Source organism: Seriola aureovittata, chromosome 1, assembly GCF_021018895.1.
Source record: "Seriola aureovittata isolate HTS-2021-v1 ecotype China chromosome 1, ASM2101889v1, whole genome shotgun sequence".
NCBI classification, from domain to species: Eukaryota; Metazoa; Chordata; class Actinopteri; order Carangiformes; family Carangidae; genus Seriola; species Seriola aureovittata.
Genome location: NC_079364.1, coordinates 10186147 through 10197746, shown reverse-complemented (window position 1 = coordinate 10197746; position 11600 = coordinate 10186147). Strand labels below are relative to the sequence as shown.

The window sequence follows — 11600 nt, the reverse complement described above, 5'->3', positions numbered from 1 at the left end:
CACTACCATACAGTGATTACAGTTTAAAACTATGTAGCCAGTTCAAACTTAAATTCACAAATGCTAAATGAGATGGGAGTTCAAGAGCATTTATTACAAACAAAATGATGCCAGTTTGACACATCAGATGTACATGTATGCAGATTCATACTCCTTCAGTCTATTACATGACAGGCAGTGCTCCTGGCAGATGAAGACCTGCCAGTGATCAGATATGGCAAACAAAGTATGACAAATAGAAAAACATTTACTATTAACTTAGTTTGGCATCAGATGGAAGAGAAAAATGTTCCACTGTTCCATTCTCCATCAGCGTCTTGCTTGTTACCTGCAAGAAAATTAAGAACATTAACATCCAACACAGTAAACTAAGTAAAGTTTATTTATATAGCACTTTTTGCAGACACCAGTCCCATAAGAAAATCAAAATCAAAAGCATCAATGTCTCAAAGTCATACTGCATTGAATAGTTGTGCCTCGAGAGCTTAACATGACTGGGTAAACAGTATTAAAAAAAAAAAAAACGGTAAAATGCTTTTATAAGCTGCCTGATAAACACATTGAATGAATTCATGATGCACCTAGACGTTTTCACTAGACAGTTTCAGGGACTAAAACATTGTATGTTGTACGATGTACATGTATGTCTGTCTTGAAAGCAAGAGCAGTGTGCTGGAATCAACAAAGATTCAGTGGGGGGAAAAAAAAAAAAAAAAAACAATCCACTAATCTATACTCACTAAATATAATTCACCTGTGAATCTGGACCATGTCCAATAACCTTGCATGTATTCCTCAATTCAATCTGTTCTGCTGTAGAATGTAGCAGTCAGAAAGCGCGAGGAAAGCTCAATTTAGCATCTCTATGCAAACCCAGAAGCCAATGTAGCTTGCTTCAGGTCTATCAGTGGATGCAAATTCTACCCCAGCTGAAGACAACACTCCAACATACCTAACTAGCATTTACTATACACTTCTTCACCTCATCTCCTTTCACTTACTGAATAGCTGTAATACTTAGTAATTACACTAAGGTTTCCTACCTTTGGATAAAAGCACCTGCCAAATGAGTAAAAGTAATGTACTCACCTGTAAAGTATGAATTCTTGCAAAGACTGCTCTACAGTGTGTTGTAGCTGCTGCGATATGTTCTCTCTGGTTTCACATCCCCAATCTTAAACCACGAGACTGGAAAAGGGAGAAGCAGCCATTACCATTCAGGCTCTTTACAGAATAATGTCTGTAGTATGTGCACAGCTAAATTTAATATAAGTTTGTTACATTTCTTTTAATTTATCCTCCCCTCTTCAATCCGAGACACCATAGAAATAGGCGGGCAGAAAGCGCAGGGACATTTAATGTTGCATCTGAAATATTAAAACCCAGGATCTCTCACACCAGAGAGCCCAGGCTGTCAAAGATGCAGCTTGTGACCAACAGTAAGACCTAAAACATACATCACCACAAAATTAGACATATCTTTACATACATTTTCCAACAGACTTGATGTGGATGGTAGAACTCCTCTTGTTGGAGCTGCTTTCTCACACCCAGTTTTTCGCAAGTAATTACAGTCCTCACAGACTGTGGTGTTTACTGAGAAATTCTGCAGAAGTTCAAACACCACAACCATCATCATCCTCCATCTGGCTCCACCACGTGTCCGACAAATGGCATATGATCCGCTAGGGAAAAAAAAATGCAGGAGAAGAGGGATTATTGTTCAGTACTCCCTATATTGAGAAAATACTTTCTCAAACTCAATCTGTCATCACTGCACTTCACAAAGTAGGTTTCTAGTGGTGTAAAGCTGTTTCTAACACAACAGCAAGTAAATCACATAAGATTACATCGAGGATAAGGGGTTAAAACAGGGAATAATTTAAAATCTAAATTATCCACAGCTGAAAGATAAAGTGACTTATGTATGAATCTTAAAGTGGAGAATTAATAAGCATATCTGCCATGGGCTGGCCCAATAATTTCCTATCAGCCACTAATCTGCTGATTAAATCAAACAATTCATTGATAAAATAATTTACTAACAAACACTGAAATACTTCAGTTCACCTCCTGAAATGGAGAGATTGGAACTTCACTGTTGGCTTCAAAATTCAAGTCAGCATTAACATTAGCTGGAGGAGGGCATGGTAGCAATGTAGCATACCCGGTGGTATGCTAAAGTTTGTACCCCGTGTTTGTCCTACCGAACACCACTTTACGACCCTTTATGTGGGTACCCATGTAGCTAACTTAATCATTAATATTGCGAAGCTGGCAATTCCCAAAGCTGGTTATTTGAAAGGGATTCCGATAGTGATACAAAATGGCCCTAGTCAAGCTAGTACGCCCTAGTACACGTGTTCAGATTGAGGTTTAACACTAAAACTCTGCGTCGTTAACCGTTAACGTTAACTTGTTTCTCTTAACATAGCGACGTAATATACTTACAACAGATCATGTCGGTGGGCATGATTGAACCACTGAGGTTGTTTTGCATTATATATTGAAGACGGATTTCTAGCTCTTCCACTTCGGGTGTGGACAGTCAGTGAAAGGACCGATGAAGCTGGAGTTTCCAGATTAAATAGGTTATCAGCTTTGGCTCGTGGTCGCCCCCTTGAGGACGAAGAGGAAATTTTAGTTCACACTGTCGCCCCCTGTTGGAGATGGAGAGGACTCCTTTTTACCCTAATTTACAAAGTGCGCTGTAATAAGTTCTATCTGACCAGTTTCCTCATGATCCATTATGTAAAATAATCTTGTTTACATAAATACCCATAATTCCACTCGAGATGCCATATAAGGGCAAAATATTAATCTTACCTTTATCTAATGTATGACTTTGTAAAACGTTACACAGGCCTGACATACATAAGAAAACATCATTACGTCCAAATGAAATACACTATTTTTAGTAATTATTAATATGATATGCTAATACAGGATAGGCCTACATCAAATGAGGAATATAAGACACACGCGCATGTGCACGACGCGCGCAACCGCGTCTCCCTCTCTCACTCTGTGAATTGACTGAGGAGACGCAGCACTTCTTAATTGGACTCCGCGAGTTTAAATGGTCCACCATCGGCGTCCCGTGGATTTATGTGAAGGAATGCGATCATCAAAGAAGACTTAAGAACAGGTAAATCTGGGCTTAATTTTGAGATGACATAATTTTTATGTGTGAACACCTTTATGTGCACTAATGATTGTGTAAAGAAATTACCGACAAAGACTGACTTGTCATTATGGTCTCAGAAAGCACCAATTAAAACTGCTTCTCCAACAGTTGAATTAAGAACTAACAGTTGGTGTAATGGTGCCTGAAATAATGTGTTCCTAATTTAAATTGACAATTTGCTTAGTCTTCCACAGGCGGTAGACAGTGACGCAACAGCCCAGCTATGTTCAGAGCAGTGTTTGGAAACAAGAAGGAGGGAGGTGGAAAACGTGGAGAAAAGAAGAGCCAGAGGCATCCAGGTAAGAACAACACCACTGAAACTACCTGTGTAACAAAACTGTGGCATGTCCGCTCAATAATAAGTCAATACTGCACCCTTGGGCATGTATCATGTATCTTGGTTGCCTTAATTACATCTTATCACTGTTTTTATCATCATAATGGAATGTACTTTCTTGTCCCTGATCACAAACATGTATAGGAGCAGCTTTATCTTATGATGTACACACAAGCTCTTGCATTATTTCATTCAGCTTCTCTTCTCTTGGGTGATATAAGTAGAGCCATTTCAATTAGCCTAATTCATCAGTGTGTTCTGTCCTTCACACAGTGTCCCGCTGCTTGCATTTAAAGTGTGTCAGGCGAAGTTAGAGTGGGTTAGGCAAACATGCCGACCTACTAAAAGCATACTGAATTTCAGAAGATTTTGTGAATGGTTTATAACTGAATGAGATTAATCTGTGAACTTGATATCTGCTGTAAACAATCTGAATGTTTCGTAGTGCTGTCACTGTAGTGTGAATTGAAAGTTGTACTGAACACCTGGAAGATTTTCCTGTTGAAATTCAGTTGTTTGTATTTTTCACAGGATGAACTTGTCAACTTGCTGCAGTATAGAGGAGATTTCAGATTGCGCAGTGGAAATAGATGAACATAAGCAGAGCTCAGTATTAGAGCAACCATGTTGCTCATTAATATTTCATAATATGCTGCTCTGGGTAGCAAGAACATAGAGGAAGATAGATAACTGTGTGAGTCTCATTAAGATGGTATGGTATGTTTACAGTACATTGGTATGGCTCTGATCATATGCAGAGAGACATCACTTCCTCTTGAAAGATGATCATTAAAAGTTTTGAAGCAAAGAAGTGCTACCACTCCAACAGAGGCGATACCCCCATGGTTCCTGTAACACTTGGGGTAGTAGCAATCCTTTAAGAATTATGCAACAGCATATCATGTGAATTTGTAATATTATGCAGTGGACCTCTGAGTCCTTGTTTTGCTCATGGTAGTAACAGCAAAAACAGACTCTGTTTAGGCAGAAGAAAGTGAATGACTGAATTATACCACGGGGAAAACTACTGCAATCTGGTTTAACCAATATGCTGTAGGTGCCAGTGAGGTCTCTGTAACCACCTGGCTTTGGGAGTTCTCATGCATAATGTTTATCTGAGGACGCAAGATCAGGCTTAATGTCTGGACATGAAAATGATTGAAGTATTGAATTGAAAAATTATAAGTGTAGCCTCATTATTGAGTGTGATCCCATTCCTTTAAATAGATGTTCTAGCATTGCCAACTTTCCATTACCTCATTCAGCGATATGCCTCCAAGACAAGATATGTTCGCTCTGTCGCAGCCTTATGTGAGACATATTTTATACTGCTCTCTCTGTGTGATATGTTAAAGCTGCTGCACAGCCACAGCTCTGTTGAATCAACTCTACCTTTTTAACTACACTGAAGCTTTCTAAATAATGCTTCTTTAATCCTAACACCTGCCCATTCTCTAACTTTTCTCTACCCATCTTTTCCATGTAGGTGGTGAGGTGTACACTCACAGCACCTTGCAGAGAGGAGGCGGTGGACGTGCCAGACACTTCAAGGAACATGACAGCAGCTACACTGAAAAACTCAGGAGACTGACCAAGGGCGTGTCCATTTCTTTACCATCCTCCCCTCTTCTCCCTCGCCAGGCCAACATAGTTCCTTCTCAGTCGTGCATCAAGTTTCCAGGTGGGTTAAACCTGAAATAGTAAGAATGATTGAAAAAACAAACAAAAAAAACCAAACAGAGCATGGTCTCAATGTGAACAGCTGAGAACGATAACAAGCTGTGCATAAGGGAATAGCGGCAAAAATAGGAGAAATGCTTTCATGGGTTTGCCTTGATTAGCAGAGAGCTTCTGTGCGTTCAGCTGTTCCATACATGTGACAGCAAATACAAGAGCATACAGACTGTGCCCTCAGGGCCCAAAAACATGTGACAGATTGTCAGAGTAAATGATTGAACATGATACCTTAAGGCAAGGAACCCCAATTAGGTAGGTCAATTTAGAGATGTTATATTAGTAAAAAAATAAATAAAAATATTCCATAAAGTCGGGATCAAACCATTTGTGCTAAAATAAACTGCTTTAATAAGCATCACATGCACTTTAGGTATTAGATGTAGCCAATTAAGAGCGTTATGCTACTTTTACCTACACAAATAGCTTTGAATTGGGACGTCAACAGTCTGAAATGTATGCCATGCATTCCTCATTTGATTCCTGCAGGAAGCCAGTGTCACATGACATTTCCACTTCTATGATGATCTCTGAAGTCAACTGTGGAATAATCATGACAAAAAAGGGCTTCACAAAATGTATATATATATATATATATATATAATATATAGATATTTTATTGTTTTCATTTATATTTTCCAAAAGTTTAAGTCCATTCTCAGTGTATGTGCACAGGAGGTTTCATACTGGACCACAAATTTCAGCAGATGAATGTGAAACCAGGCTTCTGTGTGTCAAACCCTGCACATACACTTAAAAATCCAAATGAAGCAACAATTAGTAAAACATGTTTTTGAGAAGAGGGGGACCTAAATAGCCTAAAATCTGTTTGGACTACGTTTAAAAAAAAAAAAAAAAAAAAAAAAAAAAAAAAAGGATCAAATTTAGATGTTTCTTCGACGTACTTACTGCTTCATGAATATTTCATTATTTCACTAAAATAACCCTAAAATATCCCTGTGCAGATTACTATTTCATTATTCATCAAGTTAAAACAGTAAAAATCACAAAGGTGTTATTAAGGTTTAGTGATATTTTTAATCACATAAAGTCTTGTAATTGGTGAAAGAAAAGAAAACAAACTCCATGTTTACCTGAGGTGCCTCACCTTAAAAGAAGCACTAGGTGGCAGTGTCCTGCAGCCATTCAGAAAAAAGGTGCTATTACATTTCACTGCATGCAGCACTGCCTTGTTTTTTCCCCAGTACACTGAAGCAACATTACAAGGAAAACTACAGCAAGTAAAAACAAAAAGTGTCATGAATTTCATTTCATTGTTGGTCATGTAAAATTATAAACATTAAGCTGTCGCACAGAGTGTTTCCGAGCCTATCCACAGGCATGGTTCAAACACAGAATAACCTTGACTATAAAATACAGTGTTCGCAAACATCTCATCCTTGTGAATGATCTCCAGTCTTAAAGAATTTGCGCTTCCAAGAACCCTCAGATGTTCTTGCATAAATTGAGACACACCCACACACATCAATGTGAGTGAACCGCTGTCCCTGCCATCTTCACACACACACACACACACACACACACACATTAGCAGTGTTAATACATTATAGATAAACACCCACGGTACAGTGAATATTGTACTGTTTGCATGCATGCCTCGCACTCTGTACATACTGCTTTATACTCCTGGGACACAATTCAAATTCTGCACCACAGATCTCATCTGGGGAGGCTTAATCTCTCTCTCTCTCTCTCTCTCTCTCTCTCTCTCTCTCTCTCTCTCTCTCTCTCTCTCTCTCTCTCACACACTTTCTTTCACATCCCTCCCTTTCTCCACCCTCAATCCCTCCCTCCCTCCCTCCCACCCTGCCTGCTCTCCCTCCCTCCCTCCCTCTCCCTTCTCCCTCTTTGCTGTGGCCGAAGGACGGGTAAAGAAGCTGGAGTATGTGGATGGCTCTTCCAGTGCGAGAGAACCTCTTGTCTTTGCCTCGTGCCGTGGCAAGACAGACCACAGAGGTGAGAACAGGAGTGTGTGGGCGTGTATTTAGCATCATATCTGTTTTTCCAGGTATTGATCAGGGAGGCTGAATTGAGAATGAATGAGGCTGAGGTGAGAGGAGAATGAATGATGAGATACACGAGAAAGTGACTGTTTGTGTTTATTTTAATTACATCTAAAATGCTTTGTATTAAGTTTTTTTTTTGTAAAATGTATGTCATGACAGTGTTGTCTGTGTATGTCTTTGTATTTCTGAGAGTGGATTTGTTTTATCATAGTTTCTCTTGAGTCTTTGTCCTGACTTCTCTGCATATTAGTGTCCAGTTGTGGTTATATTAAAGCAATAATGATGTAAATAGCCCCGTCTCAGCCAGCCGTCTTTGTGTTTTTTGACCAGAGGGTTATCCTTAGGCTAAACAGATTTTATGAAGCATCTTCCATCGCGGTTGCCAGGCACCTCTCAGCTTCCCGTTTCCAATGGCAACTGCTAGGTGGTTTGATGAATAGTACTGGACATTCAGTGTGTCCTCATGTTACTCCAGATTGGATCTCAGTGCTCTGCTGACTAAATGCAAAGTTTTCTCTCCTCCCCCTCTCTGAAAACACACACACACCCACCCTTCCTACCCAAGTCTTCGGCAGCTTTTCAAGCTGTGGAGTGAAAAGAGTATTGACAAAGGCTATAACTGAAGCACCTTATGGAACAAAAGTGCCCAAGCTATCCCCTCCAAATTGACCATTTGATCATCTCAAAGCAAGGCTCATATTTGCCACAGAACTGGGTTGAAATCAAGAGCGATGTGATGTATTATTTTTGAAAAGAGATATAGCCAGGAAGACAGACTGAGAAGGAATCAGCAGAGAGAGTGCGAAATGATAGTGATGTCGAAATGCAAAGATGTTTGTGAGGAGGAGTGAGCTGTTCCTGTAATCCATGATGTCCTGTCATCCTGTTTATATGCCTGCTCAATATGCATATTACTCAGCTGATAACAGTACATAGATGAGGCGTGAGAATGGAGGAATCTATTGCTGAGCTGGTTAAAGCACAGACATTTGAAAACTGCTAAAGCCTTACTCTGCAGAGGTGGGCGTGGACCTTGGAGGAGCTGGGGTTGGAGGTCAAAGCATCAGGGAGCCTTAAACAGTGATAAATGAATGCAGCACATGGCCTGTGTCAGCCAATCTCTCCAGGAGCAACAGCTAAGGCAGAGCCAAGGCGCTCCTTCTTTTTGCTCCAGAGTCGACACCAAGCTCATTGAAATTCACAACCCGTCTCTTAACCGAGAGCACCTGGCAGGCGTGTGCACATAGGCAAACTCACAACCTCACACAACCTCTTGCTGCTGCCTCAACCAGGAACTGGAAAGCCACTGTCTATGCATTCATAAACAGAACAGCTGGGGCTTCGCTGACCTGTGGATGCATACATTTCTCACAGTCCACTTGCGATGCTGCTTAGTGGGAACCTTTCGAACTGAAACGAGAGCATCGGTTAGATGGCAATTTCATAATGGCCTGCCATGTTTCCATTTGCTTCTTAATCCGTGTGCCCTGAATGTGTATGTCTTCCAGACCTCCACGTGGAGCCCCAGCTGGGCTCCTCCCTTTCAACCCAGGAACTGATGACCAGACTATGCTTCTTATTGGGAGAAGCAACGCCTGGCACTGCTAGCTCTCCTATGGAGGACCGGAGGGAAAAGAAGGTAGGGCAGCACATTGATTTACTGGACCTTGGGTGTCATGTCATATAAAAAGGCAATGGATGGTTTATGAAACAACCTTATTTTTTTATGCCCTCATGGCCACCAGGATATTGATTTCTTCTTTAAACATTTCCATACTACTTAACATAGATTTGTTCACTGTTATTTAAAATTTAGCTGCGAGCAAGGACACATTGCATTAAATACTGTGTAAATGATTTGGCCACTCAAATCCCTTTTGGAAAAATGGATCGATATATATTTTTAAGCATTATTAATTGTGTTGCTATGCTTCCACGGGGCTCCATTTCTACACTCAGTGCCCTGTTAGAACCTCCTCTGTATGAGAGTGATTGTATGTGCTTATGTCTCTCCATCTCTATGCCTTTGCATTGCTCAGCCTTGGCCCATTTTCTCAGCCTCATTCCACCACCTGAGCTCCAGATTCAGTCAGTTTCACAGAGATAGCGAGGTTCATATGAGGAATGTGGGTTGTCCTGGCTAAGATAGATGAGGCTCTGGTATAAAGGGAATAACAGTGAGCTGTTTCGACTCTGCTGCCTCGTCTCCCTACAGTCTCTGTGTTGCAGAAATGTTGCATCAGTAATGAAGAGACCTGAAACGCACGTGATCAAACTACAAGGATAAGGAATGTTTAAAAAAAAAAAAAAAAAGATATATATATTTATTAACAATAATTTCTTCTCTTCTGATCTCTTTCCCTTTCAATGTTAAAATTACATATCTTGATATTGATAATTACAAATGGCTGCAGTAATTTCAAATATTGTTTAAAATCCCTCTCTAAGAACAAGACAAACACAAACTACAGATACCAAAGAGAACGTCTAATATAATAATCTAACTAAAATATGATTGATTGCAGGGCTACTGTAGTACGTTGCAGTATCTTGTATTGACCATGTCTCTATTCTTAAAAAGTGGAATTACAAAGCCCTTTATCAATAAATATGATACTATTAAGATGGAGTTATTATAACAGCTTGAAAAAGAATCTCATATTTTTTCAACCTCGCTCCTTTGTTTGTAGTTTTTTCCACCATATTGTGTTCAACATCATTTTGTATTTTGCTTTACTGTGGAGCTTTACACGCAGTTGCTCCAAGTTGCTATCCAAAACACAAACAGTGCTAATGTCTTTAGACAGTAACACACGGACGGATGGTACTTTCATCCAATTTTTCTATACTTAAAAATACATCCTGACACCTGTGGAAAGTGTTTTTGTTTCGTCTTTGTGAAATCAGCAGAATGAGTGTACAGTGACTTTTACAGTTAAATGTAAATGTCTACTGCGAGGGATTTTGTTTTCAACACAACCAGCCATCATTATGCCAAACTGGGAAAAAGACAATCAAAATAAAAATAGCTGGAATTATTATTCTTCTCGATCTTTGTGCACACTCAGACGATCACAATCACACAAACTAGTACGCATAAAGGCAAAGTGCTGTTTGAAAGGGTCACACATGACACGTCAATTTGCTACATATTTAAAACAGAAGAATACCACTTACTGTAGTTGTATTTCTCTTATTCCTCTCCTCTTTCTATTGCACAGTTTATCAGTCCTTTCTTCAGTCATAATATATACATCTTAACTTCTCGTCACTTTATGCTCTTTGGTCATTTATCCATATTTTACTGCCCTCCCTTTTTCAGTGTGACACCTCTGCCCAGGGGGGGAGTCCTAGCTCCACTCTCACCTGCAGCACTGCCTCCCCCTGTTCAGAGAGCCCCTCTTCCACCCTGAGCACCAGTGCTGGAGGCCAGCCTTTGCCACAGCCTTTACCCTTACCCTCACCGCACTGCAGCTCCAGCACCAGCCCTAGTGGAACCCTCTCCTGTCCTGTACCCAGCCCTGCCCCTGGTCCTGCTCCTGGACCCATCACCGGGAGCAGCCCTGGGCCTCCTTCTCAAAGCCCCACCTCCACCCTGGAGAGCAAGGACAGTGGAATCATAGGTGAGAGTTGCTGCTGTGTATTTTCTGGCTGTGGTTTTCAAATGAGGTCTATCCATATTGTATGGGTTCACATTGGTTATTACACACTAGGTGAAGCATGTCCAATAGAAAAGCTTAGCCATGCATCACTAGAGGTTAAAAAAAAATTGAGCTAAAATAAAAAAAAATCAGTGGCCTATTTAATTCAATGTGGAACCACTTACCTTATCAGAAATCCCAAATATGACTGATGTCTCTGAAGTGCCACACCTTCCTGCATGGTGAAGTTAGATGCAGCGTTGCTTAGTTTTAAGTCCTTGTCAAATGTGTACTCCTACCCCACAGCTAGTTTCTCTACATCGCCTGTGCCACTTCAGCCTCAAGGCTTCAGCTCCCTCCTGTCAAAACTGGGACACTGCTGTCTTTGTTGCTTATGGGTCTGATTCTCCTAAAATAGGACACTTTTTTCTCCCTAAATAGAGTTTGTATTTATAGTTAAATACAAAAGGGCAAAGGGCATATCAAGTACAATACAACCCGTTGATTGATGACTTTGATGAGTGTGTGGCTGATAAAACAGCTAGGTGTATTATATTGTTGATTGAGTAAATGGGATTCATTAAAGTCAAATGAAAAGCAATGCTTTGAAGAAAATCCAAGGAAGCCATTGCATGCCATACGTTCTTCTGTAGAAGTACAATTTAGTTTTCTTC

General features: G+C 40.3%; 1 protein-coding gene, 1 long non-coding RNA gene and 1 other non-coding gene across 4 annotated transcripts in view; 1 reads left to right on the top strand and 2 right to left on the bottom strand.

Annotated features, from left to right (window-relative positions):
* Positions 1-73: 73 nt before the first annotated feature.
* On the bottom strand, positions 74-2972 carry LOC130182288 (uncharacterized). The gene is made up of 5 exons (XR_008829703.1): positions 2958-2972; positions 2452-2619; positions 1490-1685; positions 1090-1188; positions 74-328 (listed from the first exon to the last, which is right to left on the bottom strand). It is a non-coding gene; the product is annotated as an uncharacterized LOC130182288 (long non-coding RNA).
* Positions 785-917, bottom strand: LOC130174813 (small nucleolar RNA SNORA31). Its single transcript, XR_008828640.1, has one exon. It is a non-coding gene; the product is annotated as a small nucleolar RNA SNORA31 (small nucleolar RNA).
* Positions 2973-3012: 40 nt separating the features above from the next.
* Positions 3013-11600, top strand: part of LOC130181776 (protein TANC1-like) — a 33112-nt gene continuing 24524 nt past the window's right edge. The window contains exons 1-6 of one of the 2 annotated variants that reach the window (XM_056396312.1): positions 3013-3148; positions 3372-3486; positions 5011-5205; positions 7143-7235; positions 8794-8924; positions 10608-10908. In XM_056396312.1, the coding sequence (XP_056252287.1) occupies positions 3411-3486; positions 5011-5205; positions 7143-7235; positions 8794-8924; positions 10608-10908 (796 nt within the window). In that variant the 5' untranslated portion in view covers positions 3013-3148; positions 3372-3410. The remainder of the gene's footprint in view (positions 3149-3371; positions 3487-5010; positions 5206-7142; positions 7236-8793; positions 8925-10607; positions 10909-11600) is intronic. The other variant, XM_056396227.1, reaches the window with a different exon arrangement.